Raw genomic sequence first — 27,395 nt, 5'->3', positions numbered from 1 at the left:
CTGTCACTGTATTCACTGTCATCCCGTTGCTCATCGATTTGTTCGAGTGGGCACCAGTAACGTCTCTCACTGAGACTTATTGTTACTGTTTTTGGCATATCCACTACGCACGGGTAGCTTGTCAGGCTCTGCTGTGCGGGCTCCATACTCTCGGTAGCTTGCCGGGCTCTCCGAGAGGAGCGGAGGAATCGAACACGGGTCGGCCACATGAAAGGCGAACACCCAACCGCTGTGTTATCGCTAACAAAAATAAGTTTCAAAAATAAACATGTATTTTATAAAATTCCTGGGTATCCGCAAAAACGTGAAGACCCAACCATATCGTTCTTGTGCACAAGAAAGAAACTTCTATGTATGATACAAAGTATGATAGTACTTTTGCCCCTAAAGATATGAAAATATTCATACTATAGTTAAAATAAAAATCGACAATAAGTAAAAATCCCAAATGTCTTCCAACAATAAACTGAATAGGTAAAGTACTTCTTACACTGTATATCCATTTCTATTACTTTTCAGAACACATATTTTATAGATGTTTTTCATAAAAATTCAGGATTTAAAGGCATGAGTCAAATTTTTAGAGTAATATATTGATATAACTCAAAAGTAAAAATGTCAAAGGAAAAGTATACACAGAAGCCTCAATCCCCTTTAATAGGTAACCATTTTATAAGTTTACTGTTTGTCAATGTTTATAATACCGATCATATAGTAATAAAAAAGGACACTATTTAAATAGATGAGTTACTGAGTTACAGAGTTTATTAAAGCTTGTATTCCAGTATTTTCACATATAAGCGATAAGACTGGACGGGGTGGGGGGGGTGCGCTCAGTCACTAGCACTGCTGGCCAGGGTTCCACTCAAACCAAGAGCAAAATTCTCACATGATATATGGTTTGGCGTTTTATTTTTTTTTTTTTATTTTTATTTTTTTTTTGCTTTTTGGGTCACACCCGGCAATGCACAGGGATCATTCCTGGCTCATGCACTCAGGAATTACCCCTGGCAGTGCTCAGGGGACCATATGGGATGCTGGGATTCGAACCCGGGTCGGCCGCGTGCAAGGCAAACGCCCTACCCGCTGTGCTATCACTCCAGCCCCTGGTTTGGCGTTTTATATTTTTCTCTATATGTATCTTGGCAATCTCTCCACACTAAGGACAGGGAGACTCTCCCTTTTTAGTTTTCTCTTTTCCCTCAGCTATGATTTCTGTGGCATACATATTCAATCTCCTACTATTGAACACTTTTCTAATTATCTGACATAGCAATGCCTCTTTTTCTTTTTCTTTTTTTTTTGCTTTTTGGGTCACACCCGGCGATGCTCAAGGGTTACTCCTGGCTCTGCACTCAGGAATTACTCCTGGCGGTGCTCAGGGGACCATATAGGATGCTGGGAATCGAACCCGGGTCAGCTGCGTGCAAGGCAAATGCCCTACCCGCTGTGCTACTGCTCCAGCCCCTCTTTTTCTTTTTTAATAGATTTGCAATGTAACTCTACTGTAGTTTTCTAGAAATGGAATTTTCAAAGGTAAGCACACATTGGTGATTTTCTTTTTCTTTGTTTTGGGCCCACACCCAGCAGTGCTCAGGGGTCACTCCTGCTTGTGCTTAGGGGTCCCTCCTGGCGTGGCACAGGGGACCATATGTGGTGCTGGGGATTGAACCCAGGTTGGCCACACACAATGCCATGCCCACTGTATGATCTCCCTAACCCCACACTGGTGATGGTGATTTTGGTAAATACTATTAACAAATGCCTCTTCATGGGGGTTACACATTTGCCTTCCTACTAACAATGTTCGAGAATGAGAGCCTACTTCCCCCAACTTCAACAACAAAGTACAGTGTCAAAAAGACTGTGACCTAAGTGGAGTTTCAATATGAATCTCTTTTTAAATGATATTGAACAACTTTTAATTTGTTTGAAGATTTTTTTCACTCATGTATTTTGCTCCCCTTTTAGACAACTGATCCCTTTTTTTTAAAATTTTTTAAATTGTATTGAATCACCGTGAGATAGTTACAAGATTTCATGTTTGGGTTACAATCTCACAATGATCAAACACCCATCCCTCCACCAGTGCACATTTCCCACCACCAATATCCCGGGTATAACCCCTCTTTCCCACCCTCCCCTCCCCCTGCCTCCATGGCAGACAATATTCCCCATACTCTTTCTCCACTTTTGGGCATTATAGCTCGCAACACAGACACTGAAAGGTTATCATGTTTGGTCCATTATCTACTTTCGGCATGCATCTCCCATCCCAACTGGTTCCTCCAGCCATCATTTTCTTAGTAATCCCTTCTCTATTCCATCTGCCTTCTCCCCTCTGCTCATGAAGCAGTCTTCCAGCTATAGGGCAATCCCCCGGCCCTCGTATCTACCGTCCTTGGGTGTCAGCCTCATGTGATGCTACCCTACACTCCACAAATGAGTGCAAGGACTACTGATCCTTTCTACTTTCCAAGAACTCTTTACATATTAGATAAACTCATTGTCTTTAATAGAATTACTATTATTTTTCCCCATTAATCTTTTGGTTTAACTGAGAGCAAAGATTTTAACTAAGAAATAGGGGCTGGAGAAATAATACAGGAGGTTCAACAGAGGTTCAATCTCTGGCATCCCACATAGTTCTCTGAGCACTACCTGGAGCATTTCCTGAGTGCAGAGCCAGGTGTAATCCCTGAACAAAATCTAAAACAAAAAAGTAAAACAAAAGAAATGTGTATATAAACTTATAATATAAAATCATATACTTTATATCCATAAAGAATTAGAATTTGAGTTAAGATAATGATAAAATTTCCCAAGCGTAATCTTTGTAGACACGGAATTTGAATTCATTTTCTAAAATATAGTTTCAAACATCTTCCTTAAGCAGTTAAGTGACTTCCTTACAAAAAGACAATTTGGGGCCAGAGTGATACTACTGTGAGGAGGGTGTTTACCTTACAAGTGGCCAACCTGGGTTTGATTCCCAGCATCCCATATGGTCGCCAGAGCACCACCAGGCATAATTCCTGAGTGCAGAGCCAAGAGTAACCCCTGTGCATCGCTGGGTGTGACCCCAAAAGCCAAAAACAAACAAACAAAAACAAAGCAGAAATACCAAAAAGGACAATCTCTAGAGAAGGACAGAGAAGGAGAGAAATCAAGGGGTGAAGGAAGAAGAAAAAGGGAAGTAAGAGGCAAACAGGGGTCAGGATTTCAGTTATACTGGTGATGTGGGAGAATGGTATATCTATCTATATCTATATCTATCTATCTATATATATACGTAGCTATATATATGGCTCAACAACACCGAAAAGATCTGAGCTGTAATCACTAGAATTTTGTAACGTGTCTATTAAGATAACAGGTGAGGGTGGGGATCGGAATATAGGAACACTGGTAGAGAGAAGTTGGCACTGATGGTGGGACTGGTGTTGAAATGCCTAAAACTCAACTATCAATAATTTTGTAAATCATGATTCCTTAATCAAACAAGAAATTATTTAAAAACAAAACCCAGGGGCTGGAGTGATAGCACAGTGGGTAGGGCGTTTGCCTTGCACGCGGCCAACCCGGGTTCAAATCCCAGCATCCCATATGGTCCCCTGAGCACCGCCAGGGGTGATTCCTGAGTGCATGAGCCAGGAGTGACCCCTGTGCATTGCTGGCTGTGACCCAAAAAGCAAAAAAAATAAAAAAATAAAAAATAAATAAAAAAAAACCCCAAAAGACAACCTCATAATTGTAAGCTTTCTGAAGTCAGGAGAGCAAATTTTCAACTAGATTACGAAATACAGATATTTCTAAATGTACATATGTGTACTAAGGGCAGGGTAATAAAGAAGAGTAGAATGAGAGATAAAAGCACTGCAAAAGGAAGGATAAACACAGAAAGATAGTATAGCAGAGTAAGAGAGAGGGCAAGGGGAAAGAATGAGTGTTTGTTCTCCAAACAGGGAAAGATGTCTGCTGTCATCCACACAATTTAGGGGTAAAGGAGCTGGAGAGATAGTACAGCAATTGCCTTGCATGTGACTACCCAGGTTTGATCCCTGATGCCCCATATGGTACCATAAGCCCTACCAGGAGTGATCCCTGAGCCTAGAGCAAAGAGTAAGCCCTGAGCATAGCAGAATATGGGCCCAAAACTAAAAACAGAAAGTCAAAATTTAAGTATATTAAAAAGAGAATAGTTACATGTTACTAAATACCTCATATCCAAATTAAGCATTTAAGTATACTTTAACCAGTTATATTTAAATTCAACAAATTGTGAGTATCAGAGTAAATGGGAAATAAAAGATAGTTAAGAAAATACTGAAATAAAAATTCCTAAAGCAACAAGTCTAAAACCAAAACTACTTTGAAGTAGACATATCCAAAAGAGAATAATAACCTTATTGCTTGTCTTTTTTTGAAAATCAGTATTATTATTGTTCACTTTACAGATTTTTTTATAAGATGAGAAGTTCAAAAGTCCAAGGTGGCTAGGTTGAGAAAGATCTTCCAGAAGGAACCTTTCACCCCTTGACAGATTGGAGGCATAATCGGAATTTTCACTTGGACTACCACTAGTGAGAGAGAGAGAGAGAGAGAAAAAAAAAAAGCATACATTTTAATTCTTAGTTTATGTATTAACTCAAATACATTATGAAAATAAAATACTGGTTATGTTCCAAACAGAAATCTTGTATCATATCCTAAAATATTAAAGATATTCTAATAATATGTACCTGCTTCTCTAATCCTATTTTTTCTTAAACTGAGTTATATTCAAAATTATAGGAAATTATTTCCTATTTTAAAGACATCAGAAAAACAAAACAATAAAATTCATAGACTTTGCATTAATTAAAGTCACACTATGAATTCTATGTGATTTAATTTACCTGTATAACTCTTCTCCTACATTCTGCAAACTCCATTCTGTTCTCTTCAGTTCATGTCTTAAGGAAGCAACATTTGCAAGCAAACTTTCTTCTTCATTATCTTTGTTACAGAAGTTTGATGAACTAGATTCCATTTCTTAAAAAAAAAAAAAAATTCTTGTACCTTGCCTAAAAGAATTCATGGTGTCAATCAAAATATTTTCACCCAAATAGAATTAAAATTTTTATTTCTCTAGATCAAATGTTCAGAAATCTTTCATGGCTATTTAAAATAAAATAAAATACAGTAACAACAAATTTCTCTGCAGTTCAAAGCCATAACAAAAAGTTTGATTGGTTATTAACTGTTCCCTCTTGCAAAGCACATTTAATCTCCAAACAATGGTGTGAAGTAAATATTTTTATTCCACATTAAAGAAAAAGACAATTAAAGAACTTACTCAAAGTGGGCTAGAGTAAGGATCTGCCTTGCACAAGGGCAACCAGGGTAAGATCCCCAGCACAACACATGTTCCCCTGAGCCTACCAGGAGTGATCCCTGAGTCAGGGTTAAGCTCTAAGTACTGCCAAGTGTGGCCTAAATAACCCAAACACACACACACACACACACACACACACACACACACACGAAAGACAGACTCAGAGTCACACAAATGTCAATGGTAAACCCAAGATTTGAACCTGAGTTATTAGAATCCAAAGACTCTTATGTCACACTGCAACTTTCAAATTTTACAGCTTAATTTCAGTATGAGGTATCTCAACTTCCATCATCACATTACTGGTTCTGGATATTTGGTAAAATCTGTATCATAACAGTCATTTATATTTTCTTCTCTTCCGTTTGAGATTTTGACTACACAAAGGTGCTCAAGGACTACTTCTAGTGGTTTATGAGGTTGGGGTGGGAGTCTAACTTGGCTCAGCCACATACAAGCAAGTAATTAACCCCTATATTCACTCTCTAGCCTCCAACACTCATTTATATTTTTTAAAGGCAATTTATGAACAGGTAAAGGTGATCACCTTCCCTCACAATAGTTGTAAAATTTTAAAAACACATTAACACCACAACCCCAGAGATTAAAATGATGGCAGGTTAATTTTGAAATTTATGAAGCCTTTGACTCTTAAACTTGTAATTATTTAACAGCGTGAATCTCTACTAAATACCTTTGCAGATAAAATCCTGATAGAAAACATACAAATAATTCCTTTGAATCTGAGGCACTGCACATGTCCCCCAAGCACCACCAGGGGTCACTTCTGAACAGAGCCAGAGGTAACCCCTGAATACCGCTTTGGCCCAAACAATCTTCCCAAACTAAGACCTATATCACTGCATCACAGTCATCCCGTTGCTCATCGATTTACTCCAGCGGGCACCAGTAATGTCTCTATTCCTCCCAGCCCTGAGATTTTAGCAATCTCCTTACTCATCTTTCCCAACAATTGAAGGTTCTTTCAGGGTCAGGGGAATGAGACCTATCCTTACTACTTTTGGCATATTGAATATGCCTCAGGTAGCTTGCTAGGCTCTGCCCATGAGGGCAGTATACTCTCAGTAGCTTGCCGGGCTCTCTGAGAGGTGTGTGTATATGTATGTATGTATGTATGTATATATATATATATATAAATATATATTACTCTCTATGATTTGTTACCTACTATCTGAACTCCATCAAATATGGTGTGGTTACACCATATTACCATACCAAGACCTATAATTATATTAAAATACATACCCTAACACAATAAAACTAGGGTTTTTATAATCTCTAATACAGCTGTAGATCTTTCTGTAATTTAAAGTTAATGTTGATTTTCAGATAACATTTACCTTTGTTACTGTATCATCTTTCACTCATCCTTCTGGAATTTTGAACACATCTCAAGCTCTTAAAAGGTCAGGAGCCCTGCCTGTGAGAGAGGCTTCCCACCCTCCTAAACCCTGCAGTCACACCCATAACCCAAAACAGTCGCCATACAAACTGGCCCAACTTCACTGCTCTATGACTCATCTCTGCAGAGATGCCAAACCAATGAAACTCCCAGGGACACCAGTTTTGGAGCTGAAAATCTGGGGTCTTGGAGTGGGTGGGTTGTCAGTCTACCTTTGCCTCTACTGTTCTCTTTTTCCAGCAGTCAGACTCCCACCATGTAAACAATGGCCCAACTTCACAACTAATCTCTGAAGAGATGTTAAGCCAACCTGATGACATTCATGGGTACGCCTGTCTTTGGGCTGAAAACTCTGGGGTCTGTAGGAGGGGGGCAATCAGAGAATCATCCCAGTTTGACAGATCCTGGAGTTCCTGGAACTACACCTCCAAGTTCCATAATACTGATAGCCCAGAAGGAGCAAAGCAAATTAGATGGGAAAGTAGCATAGAAGCCAACTAGATTCAATAAAGCAAAAGCAATAACAGATGGCAATAACAGCTTAGTAAATTCTTAGTGACTTTAATAATCCCAGTGTGATATATAATAATTTTCAAGCTTTCTTTAACTGAATTATTTTTTTCATAATTCCACTTACCATTTTGTTCTAACAAGCAATATAAAATAGTTTTGTGTCTGCCAAGGGGTTAGGCTTGGGGGTGGGTAGGAAACTGGGGACAATGGTGGAGAGAAGGTCACACTGGTGGTGAGACTGGTGTTGGACAATGAATGCCTGAAACAACTATCTTATGAACAATTTTGTAAATCATGCATTTAAATAAAGGTTTAATTTTTTTTTTTTTAAAAAAGGTCAGGAGCCCTGTGTATTAATAGTAGCTCAACATTTTCATTGAATAAGTCATGGGGCTAGAGCAATAGCACAGCGGGTAGGGCATTTGCCTTGCATGTGGCCGACCGGGTTCTATTCCCAGAATCCTATATGGTCCCCAGAGCACTGTGCATCACCAGGTGTGACCCAAAAAGAAAGAAAAAAATGAGTAAGTCATGATTACTAAATACCCTTCCTTCCCCTCATCCAGATAATACAGTGTGAAAAAATATACTCCACCTCAAATTTCTAAAATAAAGGCAGATAAAAAAAGAAAGTTCTCATCTTACTATATGAACTGCAGCAGAAAATTAAATGAGATGGTATGGAATCTTAGAAAATAAACTTTCTAACCTCTTTCCCTTCTTGGTTCCACAAATCAGCTTCTATTTAAGTGAGAAAACTCTCCCAGACAAAACGCAATGGATCAGGTCCCCAGTCTGCTTTATCTTTTCAACATCTTTCTCTCTACAGGCTGGCAAAAACAAAACAGGTCATGGATATTTAAGAAAAATTCTAAAATGCCCTTCCATGCTGTTTTCGCAGAACTAGATTTTCTGTCTAGACTCTCCTGTATATTTTAAAACATAAGAATCGTCAACTTCTGATAAATCAGTGAATACTGTGTGATATTCAAAGTATTCCCATATTCCTAGTGTGGCATATATTGTCCAAGAGTCCTCCCCCTTCTACCTCAATGGTTAAAACTCTATCTTCTGGGGCTGGAGAGAGCTCAAAGAGCAAAGGGCTGTGTGTGTGCTTTGCAATCTCAAGACCAGGATTGGACCCCCTGCAGTGCAAGGTTTCCCAGTCCACCAGGTGTGTACTCCTAACCCCTGTCCTGCAAAAGGTCGATCTCCACTAATTATACTTAGGAATAAAAGCACATGGTGCTACCCCACAGGCCCTGAATCACATCATCTTTGGATTCAATAACATTGTGTTTTGTTTAAGTACACGTGCATCTATCGTGCCCCAAAACAAAGATTCTTCTTCTGTAAGTTAACAGGACTGGGGGTCGGGATTCCTCCTTTTGCAAAGAGTTTACAGTTATTTTTTTGTTTGGTTGGTTATTATACCGGTCCGTTCTCCAGGGCTTTACTCCTGGCTCTCTGCTCAGGGGACCAGATCCAATCAGGGTCAGTTGCATGCAAGGCCGTGTCTGAACCCGCAGCACAGTCTCTCCCGCCCTTTCGTTCACAATTTTATAAGAACAGTCCTGTATCATGAACTGATCCCACGTTATCTGGAAGAGGTTAAGGAAAGGAAGATAACCATCCTCTCCGATTTTTCTCCAACTAAAATACAACCAAAGGAAGCGTGTCCAAGCGGAAAGGGACAAAACACCCCCCACCCCACGAAGGTCGGTTTCCACCCTCCCAGGGACGAGCGGCTCACCACCCAAGTCGGAGCTTGGGCACAAGATCCAGCTGACGATGGCGCATGCCGCGCTCTCGCCAGCGCCTGGAAGCCCTGGACCGCCTCCTAGCCCCGGGCGTGGAAGCATCAGACAACACGCGTGGGAACGGCGAACCCCCGAGCGGTGGCGAGTTCGAACGGCCGCGGGAGCCGTTGCGGATGCCCAGGCCCCGCCCCTCGGCGGGGAGCCCCGCCCCCCGGCGGGGAGCCCCGCCCCCTCCCGCCCCGGCCCCGCCCTCTGCGCAGGCCCCTTGGGCATCAAGGCGGAGGCGCGGGGCCTGCCTGGGAGCGCGGTTCACGGGCGCGTCAGAGCCCGTTCGCCGGGAACTACATTTCCCACAATCGCCGCCTCGACGCCCATTGGTGTAGGGGAAGCCATGGGAACCTGCGGCCCGTCGGGCAGGGAGGCTGCGGGAGCTCCCGCCCCGCCAAACATCACTGAGAGGCGGCGAGTAGGGTGCGGAAAGACCCTGCCGGCCCCGCCTTCAGCGCGTAGCCCTCTGAGGCAGGCGTTTCCTCTCAGACGGAGCTCTGGCCGCCGGTGCGGCCGTCACCTCCAGCTGCTCGCGGGGTCCGTCCCCACGCCCCCACCACCACCACCACGAGGAGCCCAGAGAGGGGCTAGCGGAGCCAGGACGCCCATTAGCCCACGCCACGTGCGCCCCGGGCGGGATGGGCGCCGGGATCTGGCCGCCCCGGCCGGCGCTGCTCCTGACCGCCCTGGCCGCCGCGCTGCTGCCGCCGGGGGCGACGGGCTTCGCGCCCTCCCTCGACAGCGACTTCACGTTTACCCTGCCGGCCGGCCTGAAGGAGTGTTTCTACCAGCCGATGCCCCAGAAGGCCTCGCTGGAGATCGAGTACCAAGTGAGTGGCGGGGGCGGGGGCGGGGGGTTGTGGGGCGTGAGGCCGCCTCAGCCCAGCTGCACCCCGCCGTCGCCTCGCGCGCCCGCTTCCAAACTTCCTGCGGCCCGCCGGGGTGGTGTGGTGGCGGAGGCGGCGGCCGCCCGGGAGCCCAGCCGGTCCGCGCAGGCGCGGGGAGCGAGGCGGGCGCCGGGGGGCCGCGAGCCCGGCGCCCCGCCCCCGCGGCGTTCCGGCCGGCGCCCACCCCGGGTTTCGCGATTTCACAACGCGCGGCTTGATTCACGTTCTCCTTCGTCATTGGACGAGACGGTGATCCCGGTGGCGGGCACCCTTTCACCCAGTTCCGAGGTGACCCATCATCTTCGCGTCGAGTTTTGGACTTGTGACTGTGAAATCGCCAGCCAGCCCGATAGTAGGGGGGTGTGGGGTGAGGGGTATTTTGAAACTGCGTTTGCCTTTCCAAGCCATGAATTCATCCATCACTTTCAAATACATATAAAATCCAGTTGTGGATTAAAGCTTACCTTTTAGGGTTGTAAGCATTATATTCCTCCTTTTTTTTTTTTTTTCTGCTGCTCCTATGTACCTGAGCAGTAGAAATAAAATTTTAGTATTTAGGGAGGTCCCTTCATGAATGTGGTCGATTCTGGGTAGCGAGTAGTTGAGAAGTCTTGTTAGTTCCACTAACTGGTTTCGAAATCTCCAGGTAGCACTGCAAAACAAACAAACAACAGTGCTGTGGTTTATCTTCTAATTTTTTTTTAATGTTACTTACAATTGTGTGTGTGTTGGGAGCTCTCTCCCGGTGAGACTGGAGACTAGTCTTACCAGTGCAGGGTGGTGCAGGGATCAAACCCAGGCCCTCCGTAATGCAAAACTTGCCCTCAGTCCCTCTGAACTATCTCTTTGACCCCTTTATTTATAATTTATTTACTTATTTTTATGGGGCCCACACCCTTTGGTGCTCAGGGCTGACTCCTGTGCTCAGGACCAAGATAGGAATGCATAGTGGAGGAACCTTTCAGGAAAGGGAACAAAACGCTTTTGAAAATGGTAGTGTGTTTTGGTGGTGGTCTGTATATAATGGATTTCAGCTAAGAATTTTTATTAGTCTTTAAAGATGCTGTCATTTGAGGTGGGAGTAGATTAAGAGATTTGCCCCAGTGGTTAGAATGTGCAGTCATGAATTTTGCCTTGTGTGCATACTAAGCCCCTTTGCCTTTATTTTAAAAATAAAAGGCTCATAAAAATTATTAATAATGGTAGTAAGAGTTTTAACTGTTTCAAATCGATCACTGATACAGTGTGGAAGATGGATATGAGGAGAGTGAAGTTAGGCAAGAAAACCAGATGGGGGCCAGTAAAATAGTCGAGATAAGAAAAGGATTTGTAAGGTCTGGAGATGTACCTGAACAGTAGAAAGAATGTGTAGGAGGTCCTGAACTGGATCCCTCAGCATGAAGAAAAAGCTAAAAGAAAAAGAAAGCGATTTGTATTAAAGTGCAGAAGAGTTGAAAGAGCTGCAGCACGTGGTGTGCATGCAGTAGGCCTGGTTGGTTCCATCTTTGGGTACTGCCATGATCCCAGCACAGAGGGAGTAGCCCTAAGTACCACCAGGTGTGATGCACTTTCCCCATACACAATTTCCCCTCTCTCCTCCTCTTTCTCCCCCTCGAAAACAAATTCCAAGTATTTGGGGTGGGGGAGATAGAGACTTGTAGGACAGGACTTGCATGCTTTGCATGTTCAAGTCCTGGTTTCCAGCCCTGTTCTTCGTGGTTCCCCAACCACTGCTGGGGCAACCTCAAGCATTGAGCCAGGAATAGCCCCTGAGCACCAACTGGGTGTGACTCAAAAAACTACCTATGTATTAGGGATTAAATTTATTTTATTCACTAATCACAGTATTAAGAGCTACATCTCTAGAGATAAAATGCCTGGGGCAAAATCCCAACTCTGTTACTTACTATACATAATCTTTTTTCTTTTTTTTGGGTCACACCCGGCGATGCACAGGGGTTACTCCTGGCTCTGCACTCTTCTCCCCCTAAAAATGAATTAATTGGTGTCCATAGACCTTCCTGGCACATAGTAAAAAGCCAGATATTAGTTATAGTACACATACCTGGATTGATTTAACTTTTACTTTGCTTTTTTTTTTTTTTTTTTTTGGTGGTGGTATTTTTTGGTCACACCTGGTAGTGCTCAGGGATCACTCCTGGTGGGCTTGAGGGGTCATATGTGGTACTGGGGATTGTACCCTGGTCTGCTGCCTACAAGACAATGATCTTACCGCCGGTATTATCTCTCCGGCCCATGAATTTTAGAAATTGGGTTTCTACAATTTTTTCCTTGGGAAGTTTCTAGCTTTTTGTTTGTTTGGGTTGATTTTTTTTTTTTTTAGGCTTTTGGGGGTACCCCAAGCATGGCTCAGGGACCATGATAGGGATACCATACGGATTTGAACCAGTGTCTCTGCCACACTCAAACTCTAGACAAGCACACCAGAATCTCTACTCTGTTTTAACCCTGTCAGCTGTTATTTCTTTGAATAATAGGCTCTTTATTCCTTTTCTTTCTCCATTAGCTATGTATTTCCTCTTCTGATGAAATGAGATGGTTTTTGAAACGCTTCTTCAGTTTTCCTAAATCATTTTCCATTTGAATCATTACTGGAATTTTATCTTCAATTTCATTTATTCTTTGCTGAATTGACTCTGCTTCTTAGTAGGTTTCCATTTCATTCCCGATGCTTTCTATATCCAGGATCTCTTTAGAATTGTTTGTTTGTTTATTAGGGTCACATCCAGCAGTGCTCAGACTTATCCTAGCTCTGTGGTCAGGGATCCTCCTGGCAGGGCTCTCGGGTGACCACGTAGGTAGGGTGGGATCAAACCAGCGTCAGCCTCATGCAAGGTAAGTGCCCTACCCACTGTACTATCACGTTGGCTCCATCTGTCTAGAATTTTTTATAGTTTCCATCTCTGGTCAAGAGCTCCCATTGCCAGCAACTGTGTTATGCATGAAACCCAATCACTAACAGTCTTGTAAATTTTAAAAAATATTTTTAAATTCTTAACATTTAAAAAAATATTTTAACAATTCCCTCTGCGCTTAAATTCACATTACAACTAAACTGTTGTGTGCTCTTGATGTTTCTCTTTTGTTTTCATCCTGATAGTTATTTTAAATTCATTAGACTTCCCATTTCCCTATAGTTAAGATTGATTTATGAAGAATTGTCTTTCCCTCTTGCCCTAAGAATCAATCTGTTTTGTCATTTGCTTTGATTTTCCAGTAGGAGGTGCTGTGGCTCTTGATTTGGTGTTGTTTTTCAGGCCTTGGGGTGTGAGGAGGAGTGGGTTTGAGGTGTAGAGTTCCTCCACTATCTGTGCCAGGTGGGGCGGATCAGCCTGAGTGTGAAGTGCTCAGCTGCCCCCTGTTCTGTAATGAGACCAGCTCATTCTCTGAGCCCAATTATTGGGCTACCAGATCCTTTCTTTAGGCCTACTGTCTGATCTCTGATGACATGAGTTTCTGCTGGATACTGTCTTGCCAGGATTTCCATGGCAGGGGGGAAGGGTCTCAGTCTTGCTTGCTGTGCCAGTTTTCCTGCCAAGTTCCTGTGTATGTTTTTTTGTAGCTTCAGGCTCTGGCAGTAGAGAATGCTCAGCTCTGAAGTTCCTGGGATGAGGTTTCTGACTGCCATGCTGAGTGGATCTTTCTTTCCTGAGAAGCTTATTCTGGACTCCAGGCATTCCTGCATGTGGCATAGAGTTCCCCCTCTGTGGGCCATGATATGTGTTCCAAAATTGCTGATGTTGAGTCTAGTCGCTGCACCCAGCTTTAAAAAAATCTTTTTCTTATTATATATTTCTCTCCCCTTCCCCATTTTTTTTTTTTTTTGTGACAGTGACTAGGGGTTGTGCACACTTGGTTGTGGTATTAGGGATCCAAATGAGTCACATTGGACAAGAATGATCCTTGATTGCAGAGCCAGGACTGGGCCCTGAGCACAATCAAGTGCACATTCCCTCCCCACCACACCCGCAAAATTAAACCACCTGTTTCTGTTTAGCTTTTTTAATCTTCCTAAAATTGAGTAACCATAAGATCTTACTTTTAGAGTTGTATGAAAGTGGTCTAGTCAGAGAGATATTACAAGGCACATGGCTGTAACTGTGAATTGTATGATGTAATTGTGAATTTTGCTGGGTGCGGGGGGCGGGGTGACTGACATTTGGGTTTTCTGCTACAGCCAGTGGTGCTTAGAGAACGATGTGTCGGGGGTCTACCCAGGTTTCCTACATGCTTTGTACATGCTCTAGCTTTTGGAGCTCTCTCCCTAGTCCTGAAAGTACAGTTCAATTCCCAGCTTGACATACATCTGCCAAGCAACTCCATGAATGATCCCAGGGTACAGAGCCAGGAGTAGCTCCTGAGCACCACCAGGTGTGGTCAAAAAAAACAAAGATCTTTAAGCACCATAAAAGGAAGGAAATGGTCTCCTTGGAATAGTTTTATTGGGGAATAGCATTTATTTGTTGAACAGGTCAGTTCAAGTAAGATTATGGAGGCCTTTAATTACAGGGTAGGAACAAACTCAGAAAATTTACCTAAGTTTTAAAAGGAGCACCTTTTAAATCACACCCCCCTTTTTTAAAGTCCCATTAGGTGTCACTGGGGAACTGTGCTGTGCTACAGTTCGAACCTAGTGCTCCCACATGCAAACCATGCACACTGGCTCTTTAAGCCCTCTGTCTGGCCCCTAAATTCTCTACTTTTTTTCCTTAGGATATGGGGATTTTCATGAAGGCTGTTTTAGGAAGACTGCTTTAGTACTTACCTGTAAGGCATAAATTTAGGTAATAGGAATTGGGTTAAAAAGTATAGGGGTAGGAGTGTAGTTTCAAAAATGGCTAGAGCTACATGATTTTTCCACCCTTTTCCAGCCCTAAAATGAGTTTGATTTTCTTTTTTTTTTTTTTTTTTTTGCTTTTTGGGTCACACCTGGCGATGCACAGGGGTTACTCCTGGCTCTGCACTCAGGAATTACCCCTGGCGGTGCTCAGGGGACCATATGGGATGCTGGGATTCGAACTCGGATCGGCCGAGTGCAAGGCAAACGCCCTACCCGCTGTGCTATCGCTCCAGCCCAAGTTTGATTTTCTTAACCTAACTCCAGGTTTAGAAAGAAAATCTTTGTGATGATTTACTTTCATTTTCAGAATTTATAATGTATCCTCTTCTGTTCTTTTCCATAGGTTTTAGATGGAGCAGGATTAGATGTTGATTTTCTTCTTGTCTCACCAGAAGGAAGAACTTTAGTTTTTGAACAAAGGAAATCAGATGGTGTGCATACGTAAGTAATCTCTTGAGTTCCTAGAAATCTCAGTGTGCTATTTGCAGGGCAAGGTAATTTAGCACTTTTGCTGGAGGGGTTGGGGGAGGGTGCTGACACTTGGTTTTTCTGCCAAAGCTAGTGATCCTTAGAGAGCAATGTGTCAGGGATCTAACCCAGGTTTCCTACATGCTTTGCACATGCTCTAGCTCTTGGAGCTGTCTCCCTAGCCCTGATAGGGAGACAGCTATTAAAGATTACTATTGGGGCCCGAGCGATAGCACAGCGGGTAGGGCGTTTGCCTTGCACGCGGCCGACCTGGGTTCAATCCCCAGCATCCCATATGGTCCCCCAAGCACTGCCAGGAGTAATTCCTGAGTGCAAAGCCAGGAGTAACCACTGAGCATCGCTGGGTGTGACCCAAAAAGCAAAAAAAAAAAAATTACTATTAAAGATTCCATATGAGCATTTTATTTTAAACAGTTCTTGATAAACAGTCTGGTTTTATCTTACACAAAAGTATTTTCTGTTAATCTTTTTTTTTTTTAAACCTAATTTTTTTCTTGGCTTTAAAATTAAATGAGTATTTTGTATGTATTGTAGTCACTCTGTAGTGGCATTTTAAACTTGCCTTTATGGCTAATAAGCTTTTCCTTGCCTGTTCAGGTATATTTCCTGAAATGTCTTGAGCAACTGGCCAAATCCTTGCCCATTATTTTCTCTTTTAAAATAATCCAGCATCTTTATGTTTATGTGCAAATTGTATTTTTACTGAGACCTCACTTATAATTAGAAGATCTTAAGTAAAATATCTGACCATATAAAACTATAGAAATAAAATATTATTACTCTGAGTTACATGTTTTCTTAAATCTCACATTCTTTTTTCATATTCATCGGTCTTTTCCTGATTCAGTTAGTGATTTTAACACAGCACTTTCTGTATTCCATTCTGTTGATGTGTTAAAACTAAATTGAATTTATAGGAAGAAAAGAAAGTAGTGTCAAATATCTGCCACAAATTAGACTTTGTATTTATAAACTCCTAAACTAATCTTTCCAACCTACTGTCAGATAGATTCTTTGATTCCCCAATTCCCATTTTTCAGACAAGGAATCTTTACAGACAAGGAGACTCAGAAGTTAAATAAGTCTGCAGGGATACATATTTATTAAGAGGAGGAGACAGTATGGACCAAAAATTCTTACTTTCTACCATATGATGCTTAGAACATCCCTGGCACTTAAGCACTATGTAAGTACTAGATATTATAATTATTGGTCTTTGTTAACCAAAGTACCTATCTATATTTGATACTAGTAAGTATTCAATACATATATGAAAGAGGGGGAAATAACTCGTTAGGCATTTCACTGTACTTTTTAAAATGGCATTTTGCCTACATAGAGCCAAGGGGAAATGTTGCATCAGTTATTAAATAAAAATTTTTAAGTTTTGTTTTTTGTGGGAGCGGGGGCGCAAACTGCGGTGTTCATGGCTTACTCCTAGCTCCCCACCAGTCAGGAATCACTCTTGGTGGTGCTCAGGTGACATATGGATGCCAGGGACCAAACCCAGGTCGGCTGTGTGCAAGGCAAGTTCCCCGATACTATCACTCTGGCCCTAAAGTAGAGCCAGATTATTTATAAAAATTAATTTACTATGCATGGTATTATGTGTTTTCTCTTTGATATCTATATGACAAGTACATTTTTAGCTTAATCTTTGAATTTCAATATAGAAAAAACAAATTTCTGTCAAAGCAGAAACTTTTTTCAGAGCAATATTGTGCTGTCCTAGAGAAAAATTAAAATTGACTATTAGGAAAAGGCATACTATTGCTTTTTTGCATAGAATTACTATTCATTAAATCACAGGGAGAAAAATAATTATGACATTTTCTATTTACCAAGGTCTTTCCATATGTCAAGCAACTGTTAATACTTTACATGTGTTAGTTTTTTTAAATTATAATCCTAAGACATAAATGGTATTATCGTTTACTTATGTGGAAAATGAAGCATAAAGCAGCTAACTTAAGTTCCCCTTGGGCATATGCTAGAAAACAGAAAAACCAGGATTTAAAACCAGGCAATTCAACTGACTCATTCTTAATCACTGAAAGACGTAAAATCTACTATGTGAGTTAGAGCTGAATAAATTTTTAACTTTACCAATAACATTTTTGTTTATGCCACACCTGGCAGTGTAGAAGACTCACTCTTGGCTCTACTCAGGGATCAATCCTAGTGGTGCTCAGGAACCATATGGGGTGCCTGGGACTGTACTATTGCTCCAGACCATGTTAGTATGAAAAGAATCTTAGTTATGACACTGAAATCTTTTTTCTCCTGCAAATTAAATCTTTGAAACAAATACTGCCCTTCCAGATGTAAAATTGAGTAAAAGTGTGTCTAAACAGAGCTGTACACATATTAAGTAATACCTGCCTAACACTACCTAGAGAGTCCTATAAGAATGCAAAAAAAATTTTTTTCTAGATAAAGTATTCAAAGTATAGAGAGAATAAAATGAAGATCATTAGCCACTCAGGTGGGGGGGTGGGGGGATGTGGGAAGGGGGTATATTGGGGTTCTTGGTGGTGGAACATGTACACTGGTGAAGGGATGGGGGTTTGATCATTATATGACTGAGACTTAAACCTGAAAGCTTTGTGACTTTTATCATGGTGATTCAATAAAACAAAAATTAAAAAAAGAAAATTTTTTTTCTAGACAGGTGAATTTAAGTCTCAAAAAAGGACAAGCATCACAAGGGAGCCAGTGGCATCAATAGGAACATGAGGTCCACTTGTTATATCTTCAAAACTGTAGTTTTGAAAAATAAAAAACAAAAATATCCAGCTATGCAGTTGATCTCATGTCTTACAGTCACGCTGTCAAGTTTACTGTTGTCTAATAGCACTGTTCTTGTACAAGATTTTTTGTTTTGTGGGTCTTTTTTTTGTTTGGGGGTTATACCAGGTGGTATTCAGGGATTAATTACCTGGCTCTGTGCTTGGGGATCAAACCTAGGTAAGCTGTATGCAAAGAAAGCACCCTATCTGCGATACTATCTCTCCAGCCTTTTTGTATTCCTTTTGTATCTTTGTGAAGTATAACTAGGACTGCTTTCATATGCCCAAGAAAACCTGAGAGAAATTAAATACTAATAACATTTATCAGAGGGCCAGTGATGTAGTCTATACTTGTCCTGTATGGGGTCAACCCCAGTTCTGTTCTTGGTACCACATGGTCTCCCCAAACACAGAGCCAGTAGTAGTCCACAAGCTCCATCAGATGGAACTCAAAAATCCTAAAGGAGGGGCTGGAAAGATAGTACAGTGGGTAGGGCGCTTGCTTGCACATATCCAGCCTGGGTTCAGTCCCCAGGACCCCTATCTTCCCTTGAGCTCCACCAGTAATAATTCCTGAGCACAGAGCCAGGAGTAACCCCGAAGCATCGCCCAAAACCAAAATAAAACAATATCTCAAAGAAAAAGATTTTGTCATGATTGAACTTTGGAGGGTCAAAATTTCTTTTTCCCCACTCTTGAGCCAGTTTTTACCCATCCCTTATGAAAATGTCATCCTTCTCTAGCTTCCTCTGTCCCGGCACATGCTGAGAATACAGTCTTAAGTGAATGCTGTCCTTCATTCACTTCATTCAGGGTAGACACATTTAGTGGGTAGACACTTAAAATAAGGCCATTAAATCAAAATGGAAAATTTTCCTCAGGAATGCCCACAGCGCTCTAGGTTGTATTACATAATAATTATGTCACTTATTTTATATTTTTCCTTTTAAAACTTTTCTCCGGATTCACTAGCATTTGCTGCAGGCTTTTTTCTAAAGTTAAATACATCCTCAAAAACAAAGGCTTATCATGAGTGAGAAGGCTGCAAAGAAGGAAGCCAGGCCCTGAGCAGTATAGTGGAAACATCAATTAACTTCATCAGAAAACAGTGTTTCATTTATGCTTTTAACATGCTATATGGTCATGGATAAGCATCTTAATCTTTGTGAAACATACTTTGAAGGGGTCTATTATGCCTGCTTCCAAATATGATGGCAAGGATTAAGACAAACAATATAGCATGTTCAGGGCTTACTCCTGGCAGTAGTTGGGGGATTGTGTGTGGTGCCAGGGTCAGTTGGCCACATGCAAGGACCTTACCCACTGTACTGTCTCTTTAGCCCCCTCTTATTTATAGTATATGTGCTAAAGTCTAGTCACATTGCTAGTAACTGGCAATGCTTAAGTAAAAGTCAGAAATAGGAAAAAAAATTAGCGATTGGCTGAATAGAATATATTTAGAAGGCTATAAAATAATATAAATGCCCTTAAAGCAAGTCATCCAGCATACAGGAGATAAAAAATAATTCAAAATCTGGGGCTGGAGTGATAGCACAGCGGGTAGGGCGTTTGCCTTGCACGCGGCCGACCCAGGTTCAATTCCCAGCATCCCATATGGTCCCCCAGCACTGCCAGGAGTAATTCCTGAGTGCAGAGCCAAGAGTAACCCCTGTGCATCACTGGGTGTGACCCAAAGAGCAAAAAATAAATAATAATAATAATCATTGAGATTAACCTTACATAATTATAACAAAAATAATATACACATTAAACTTTTTTCATGTCCGATAGTAAATGTCATTAGCGTGTATAATCTTTTGCTTCTACAATCTTTCTAAATATTGGAAAATTACTTTGCCTAAATTAACTCTCCCAGGCCAGTGGTCCTGCATTTGAAGCTAACTTACAAGATGGTAAGTTAAGTTTTAATGTGAGTGGCATTTATTCAGTTGGGGGAATGCCACTGAATAAAGCTCTGGTTGTTGATCACTGACACATCCCTAACCTTTGTAGAGTATATTAGAAATGCATACTTTGTTTAGCATATTAGAAACATGTACTTAATTGGTAGAAGTTTAGAAGAATGAATTTAGAACAATCCATTCACTGGCTTTTAAAAGATAAAATTTGGGGATCAGAGACAGTACGGGAGGTAAGACACATGCCTTGCATATGGCTGTGGTAGCCATGAACCAGGTACCACATATGATCCCAAGCCACCAATAACCCCTGGGCATGATCATATGTGCCCTCAATACTAAGGAAAAAGAATTAATCAAAACATTTGAGTATATGTGCATTTGAAATGTGGGTCCCCCGAGCACTGTAAGGTGTGACACAAAAATCAAAAGACAGTCCATAAAATTGTGGGGTGGGGACGTGGCTCAGTTGGTGAGAGGAAGTTCTTTCAAGTCCTTACTCAGCACACCTGCACGGCACCAGCACCACAAAACTCGCTTTATTAATTCTAATTGAAGGGGGGATTGTTAATCATACCTGCATCTGAAACAAACACTAATGAAATAGCTTAACATATTACATTGTGAAGTATCATGGATCTAGGTTAATAATCTAGTCTATTCCAAAAATTTGATCAAGGTTATTTATTGTAGGGACCTGGTATATGTGACTCAGTGGTAAGGCTCCTGCCCTACATGTGTGATGCTACGGGTTAGATCACCAATACTATGCAAAAATAAGTATATTTACCGTCGCTGTCACTGTCATTATCATCCTGTTGCTCATCGATTTGGTCGAATGGGCACCAGTAACATCTTCATTGTGAGACTTGTTACTATTCTTGGCATATTCCTTGGGTAGTTTAGTGGGCTCTCTGAGAGGGGTGGAGGAATCGAACCCAGGTTGGCCTTGTGCAAGGCCTTACCCGCTGCGCTATTGCTCCAGCCCCTATTTACCATAATTACAATTATTAAGTAAATGCCAAATTACATGTAAGTTGCAAATATTTGACCATTATTTCTAGGTCTTTCTGTCCATAATCATCCCGTTATTATAAACCATATTATTTATCATTTGTCTACTGTTGATCCCAGAAGTACAGAAACTAAAGGCATGTACTTTTTAAAATACAGGGTGGAGACTGAAGTTGGTGACTACATGTTTTGTTTTGATAACACATTCAGCACTATTTCTGAGAAGGTGATTTTCTTTGAATTAATCCTGGATAATATGGGAGAACAAGAGCAAGAACAAGAGGAATGGAAGAAATTTATTACTGGCACAGACATGTTGGATTTGAAACTGGAAGATATTCTGGTCAGTATATTTTTTTACTTCATGTTTGGGTTTTTTCCCACCGGTTCAAATTCAGAGTCTAACACAGGAAAAATGTGTGTTCTACCATTGAGCTACATTCCCAGATTGTGATATGACTCCTTTTAATAAGAATTAGCATCCAGAGGCCCATCATTGGATAAGGTAATGAGCACTAAACTAAGCATTGGCTCTATATTATCCCACCTAATTCTTAGTTAATTCTATGAAACATTTACATACTTGTAAACGGGTATTTATTTCCATCTTTTCAGTATGGAAACTGTGGCTTATATAGGTTTCCATCTTTTCAGTATGGAAACTGGCTTATGTAGGTTAGATAGTGATTCCATCAGGTAAGTAGAAAGCGAAAATTAAAATTTGAATACAGGTTCTTAAATACAAAACTCCCTTGGGATAACCAAACAGAAGAATATAATGATCTGTAAAGTATTTGAAAACAACTTTTTCAAAATTAATTATACAATAAATAGTTAAATGTATAGACATTTTTTCCAAGAGCTTTGGGGGATGGGAGGATACCCAGTGGTGCTCAGGAGTCACTCCTGGCAGGCTCGGGAACTAATATGGGGTGTTGGGGATTGGTCAGCCATGTGCAAGGCAAGTGCCTTATCTGCAGCCTCAGCCCTGGTATTTAGTATATATAAAGAATTGGCTTAAAGTGAAAGTGATATGATCCAGAGATAGTACTCTGATTAAGGCTTATGTCTTGCATGTAGCTGTGCTCTCCATCACCACATGGTCCCCTATAGTATTCACCTAGGAAGACCTGGTTAATCCTAAACACCAGCAAGGCAACCTAGGGAATCCCTGGCATCTACTCAACACTGCAAGGCCCAAGTAGCACCTCATCCTTGGGCCCTCAATTGAACTGCTGGCCAGTTGACTGAAGATTGCCGGGAGTGGCCTTAGCACTGCTTGGGAAGCAAAAAGCCAAAAAGATGAGTGTAATATAATCATACTTTCACTACTATCCATTTATTTTCCTATTTTACTCTTAATTGTATTTTAAATATATAGGGGTAGTGATGGGATATGCACATGTGCATTATCAAGAATCGAAAAACATGTCCTCCCCATGTGAGGCATGCACTCCATTACTGATAGAGATACCTATTCCTGTTCAACAAGAATGAAATTATGTAGTTATAATTTCACTGCATTCTCAAGAGATTGACTTTATTCACAGTTGACCAGAAAATTCAGGTTTAATTATAAAGCTCCTAGGCCAGAGATACAGCTCAGTGGTAGAACACATGCCTTGTATATATGAGCCCCTGAATTAGACTCTCCTTGTCAACACACACAGATTTTTTTTTAAAAAAAAACAAGTATCTTTCTGGAGTCTTATCCTGCTCCCCTGCTACACCCTGAATTGTGTATGGTAATAAATTTGAGTAACTCATATTGAAAAGAACTATTCATGGTTGTATTAAATTTTATCCGAATCCCGTATTTTTCTGGAAAATATAAGCATTACTAAGTTGTCACTGCTTTACAGTGACCACATGATAAGCTCTGCCCTTCATTATTCTTGGATGTGTATCTCAAATTGTTTTCCGATTTTATTACTACTTGGTGAGATAGAATCATTGGGTGGTTTGCTATATAATAAACTGGACCAGGTTAACAGAAATGAATCATTCAAAAAAGAAAATATTCTAGAACACATTAAACGTGTAAATACCTAAAAGTTATTATTGGGTATCGTTAAAACTTCACGGCCAGAGTGATAATAGTGGGTAGGGTGCTTGCCTTGCATGTAGCAAATCCAGCCAAGCCCAGCACTCCATATGGTCCCCCAAGTCCCTACAGGAGTGACCCTGGAAGGCAGTCAGGATAAAGCCAGGAGCAACACAGGATGTGTGACTTGTGCACCAAAAAAAAAAAAAAAAAGGACTCCAAAACCTTAATTATCTTCTAATGATCAGTAAAGAGCTAGTAAATTAAAATTTCTAGGGTTTTTTCCTAAATACATTTTCAAGTCACAGCTTTGCTCCCTTGTTAAATAAACAATTTGAAAGTATCAAAAGAATAACTAAGAACCTTACAGATGATTTTTGGGCAATCCAGATCCTTTCTCTACTTAAAACTTTTATTTGAATATAAAAGAAAAACATCAAGGTACTATAAATCTTTTTTTGGCTTCTTGGGACATACCTGGCAATGCTCAGGGGTTACTTCTGTCTCTGCACTCAGAAATTACTCTTGCCGGTGCTTGGGGGCCCTATGAGAGGCCTGGGATCGAAGACGGGTTGCCACATGCAAGGCAAGCAACCTACCCACTATACCATTGCTCTGGCCTCTATAAATTACTTTTTTAAATTAAATTACTGAACACTGTATTGTTAAAAACTAATTATTTCTCCCCAGGAGTCCATCAACAGTATCAAATCCAGACTGAGCAAGAGCGGTCATATCCAAACTCTGCTTAGAGCATTTGAAGCCCGTGATCGAAACATACAAGAAAGCAACTTTGATAGAGTCAATTTCTGGTCTATGGTTAATCTAGCGGTCATGGTGGCAGTGTCAGCTATCCAAGTTTATATGTTGAAGAGTCTATTTGAAGATAAAAGGAAAAGTAGACCTTAAAACTTCAAATTAACATTGAAAAAGAAAAAATACACCGTTACAATCAAGATCATTTTTAAGAATGTTTTCAAAACAAGTACAACTTTAATGTAAGAAAAGTCTTCACTTTCTTCTGTGCAAATACTTTTGCTCTACTGGTACTTAAATATATAATACTTTGTAGAGTGTAGAAAAAAATGAAATGAATAACTGCTTGTCCTTAAATTTTGGGGAAAAATTCCAGGTGTTACAGATGATGTAAATCAGTAAGATTTGGACCTAAAAGTAAACAATATTTTAAAAAAGATTTTCATATGCACGAGTTTCTATATAAATGTGGGCAAGTTTTCAGCATATTATGACTCATCTGAGAACTATGAATTAAAGAAGACAATGAACTTTTTACATATGCCTCTCCTATAATGTTAATAGAAACAGCTGTGTAGAATTTCAAATTTATCTATTTTAAGTATTAGGGATAAGAGAGATGATCCCAGTTTGAGCACAGCCAGCACTGACCCTTGAACAAAGAGCTAGTAGACCCAAAGCACCACATCTGGCCAAAAGAGCAAAAAAATTATTTTTAACTTAAAAATATGGTTATTTTTTTTTTGCCAGTGATTGTGAAATGATGCTTAAAGGATCGGGGCCTAATGTATGATAAACTACTTTCTGAGTTCTCAAAACTAAATGGAAAAAACCTAACGGGCCATGGAGATAGCTCAAAGACTTTGCTGGCTGGCTATGTGGCCCCCTCAAAAACAAAAAAAAAGCAGAAAATCCATGAGAAATAGGTAAATTTTAGGGTATCTGATCAAAATCAAGTTCACTTAAATGAGTATCTGGAATCTGACTTGATTCATCATAACCCAATTCTAATATAAATCATGAAATTTCCAGCTAATTAGAAACTATACTTGGCTGTGGTTGTTTTTTTTTTTTACATTTTTTAATTCTCTTTTTAAAAATATGTATTCAGGTACATTTTGTAAAATGTAAGAGTTAAGATATAGCACTGGCTCTGCATATTTATTACAGTGTTTATCATAACTTTGATTTTATAAAATGACCTTTCTGGTCACTGACAAATTCGAATAAAAATTAAAAACTTGAGTCCCAAGTTATACACATACAATGTATAGTACATAAAGAACCAAAGCAAGGTCACTTTCATACAGCGTCCAGTGAAAACAAACCCTTACCTTAGACTCTCAGAATTAAGGTTTCCAAAGGTGAGAGAGTGGACAGAATGGGTCATGGACAGTGAAGGGATGCAACACTTTGGTGTTGGATGTGATTAACATTATACCCCTAGAAATTAGAAACATTTACATACTTATAAACCAATGAAACCTCAGTAAATAAACAGGTACCACTCTGTGTTAATAGCTCTGTATAGTATCAGTCTTCTTAGCTTATTGGTGTTTGTGGAATTTTGCTTCAAGTAATAGTACTTTGCTATTAAATCAGTTTTTAGGTTATGCCCATGTGTAATACTGTCAGATGAGTTAGAAACAATCAGTTTACAGGGCCCAAGCAATAGTACAGTGAGTAGGTGTTTCTCTTGCACATGGTTGACTCAGGTTCGATCTCTGGCATCCCATATGGTCCCCTGAGCACTGTCAGGAGTGATTTCTGAGTGCAGTGACAGAACTAAAACCTGAGCATCACCGAGTGTGACCCAAAAAACCAAAAAAGAAAAAAAAATTAGCTTACAAGTTTGAGTATAGAATACTGCTAGAATTTTCACTAAGGAATATTATCTAGATAGAATGATTTCATTTCTATTTTATACTCAGAATGGTAAAAAAAAAAAAAAAAGTATTTCCCTCCATCTTATGTCCTTGGGACAACAGCAGGTCAAAACTGAGGTAAACGCCATTATCAACATTTTCGTTTGCAGAGAAAATGCTTATAAGCGTCCAGAAAGTAGTCCTTACCTGTCTAACTCAAAGAGAAGCAAACTTACAAGACTCTAAAAGCTGTACAAATATAAACTACTGCATCTTTTCTATAGACTGTGATTAAAGTATTCTACCTCTTATCACTGGTTACTTCAATTCTGTACTCTGTTAACTTACCTAACACTGAATTTGTTGTATCTTCTATGTAATATAATTTGTGCCACCTAATTGAAGAGTGGTATGACATTTTTTGAGAAAAATTTAGGAATATTAAGAACCATTTTATTTTTATAAACAAAATGGAAAGTGAGATTATTTAAGAAAGCATACTACCTATATTAACCAAAAGTAACATTTAAGCTAAGAATTTAATTATTACAGGCATAATACATGCCCATTATAATTCAATTTTCAAATTATACTAAAATTAAACTCTGGAAAGCTTTTTTGGTCTATGCTTTTTAATAATATAAATGCAAAATACTATCATGTTTGAGGCCTACCTAGAGTTTCATTTGTTAAGTATTTCAATTATTGATATTCTTTCATCAATAGAGGGTAAAATGAAATAAAACTGAAGTGTTACAAACAAATGTCAATTTACAAGACATGTTTAACCTTACTTGTTGATGTAAACTTTGACAGTTGAGTACATAAAATGGTATATGCCTCTTTCCCCAAATGAAAATTCTTTATTTGATATCCCAAAATTGCTCTAGCATGTAAGTTTTTCATGCAGTAAACCAGTCAGTGTTGCTCAAATTGCTTTACAGCTTATACCATGTTAAACAAGTGTTGAAGACTGAGATAATTGCATATAATAAAAACTGTAAAGAAAATTCCTTTTCTTCTATTCATTGTTAATCCTGTCTAGTCCTTAAAGCTTTTGTTGATCTCAGCTAAGCATGTGCTCCCTTCAATTTGAAGATCCATAATTCACGGTGTATTGTTTCACTTTGCATTGCAGTTCTAGTTTATATGCATACCTTCCCTGTGGCATAAACTACACTGGAAAAAAATTTCTTCAAACCCCATCATTTGACAAATACTTTATAAAGACTACTTCCCAATCCTCAGATGTTTTTGTGTAGTGGTAAGGTTTATAAAGGAATTGTTTACATGCAGTGTCAAATGAGATAATAAACCTAATCTGAAAAAGAAAAACCTAGTCTTTTTTGTGTTTTGTGGCCACACTAGAGATGCTCAGGGCTTGACCAATTCTGAGGGAGTTGGGGACCATAGGGGGTGCCATGGATCAGACCTGGGTTGGCTATGTGCAAGGCAAGCACCCTACCCAGTGATACTGTACTATCACTCTAGCCTTAAAGAAATTCTACTTAATTCTCAGCAATATTTGTGAATAAAGGTGAAAGAGTCCAGGACTTCAGACATATATTTTAGGGGCTGGAGAGGTAGGATAGCTGGTAAGGCATTTGCCTTTGATTCAGGTTCAATCCCTGGCATCCTGGACAGTTCCCT

At 40.2% G+C, this 27,395-nt stretch overlaps 2 protein-coding genes across 3 annotated transcripts in view; one reads left to right on the top strand and one right to left on the bottom strand.

Moving 5' to 3' along the window:
• The window catches only part of CCDC18 (coiled-coil domain containing 18), a 73,684-nt gene extending 64,452 nt beyond the window's left edge, over positions 1-9,232 (bottom strand). The window contains exons 1-3 of the mRNA XM_055139530.1: positions 9,067-9,232; positions 4,899-5,034; positions 4,406-4,580 (exon numbers count right to left, since the gene is read on the bottom strand). Of these exons, the coding sequence (XP_054995505.1) occupies positions 4,406-4,580; positions 4,899-5,034; positions 9,067-9,175 (420 nt within the window). The 5' untranslated portion in view covers positions 9,176-9,232. The remainder of the gene's footprint in view (positions 1-4,405; positions 4,581-4,898; positions 5,035-9,066) is intronic.
• A 238-nt stretch (positions 9,233-9,470) lies between these two features.
• Positions 9,471-27,080, top strand: TMED5 (transmembrane p24 trafficking protein 5). Of its 2 annotated transcripts, none has more exons than XM_055139824.1 (4): positions 9,471-9,951; positions 15,213-15,310; positions 21,240-21,431; positions 23,765-24,012. In XM_055139824.1, exons 1-4 carry the CDS (start codon positions 9,760-9,762, stop codon positions 23,874-23,876), a joined length of 594 nt encoding a protein of 197 aa, XP_054995799.1. In that variant the 5' UTR covers positions 9,471-9,759; the 3' UTR covers positions 23,877-24,012. The 2 variants fall into 2 exon arrangements, with proteins under 2 accessions (XP_054995799.1, XP_054995798.1); XM_055139823.1 differs by having other exon boundaries at positions 9,473-9,951; positions 21,240-21,423; positions 23,815-27,080.
• Positions 27,081-27,395: the final 315 nt, after the last annotated feature.

The sequence above is a fragment of the Sorex araneus genome, chromosome 5 (assembly GCF_027595985.1).
Source record: "Sorex araneus isolate mSorAra2 chromosome 5, mSorAra2.pri, whole genome shotgun sequence".
NCBI classification, from domain to species: Eukaryota; Metazoa; Chordata; class Mammalia; order Eulipotyphla; family Soricidae; genus Sorex; species Sorex araneus.
This window is presented reverse-complemented; position numbering and strand designations above follow the sequence as displayed.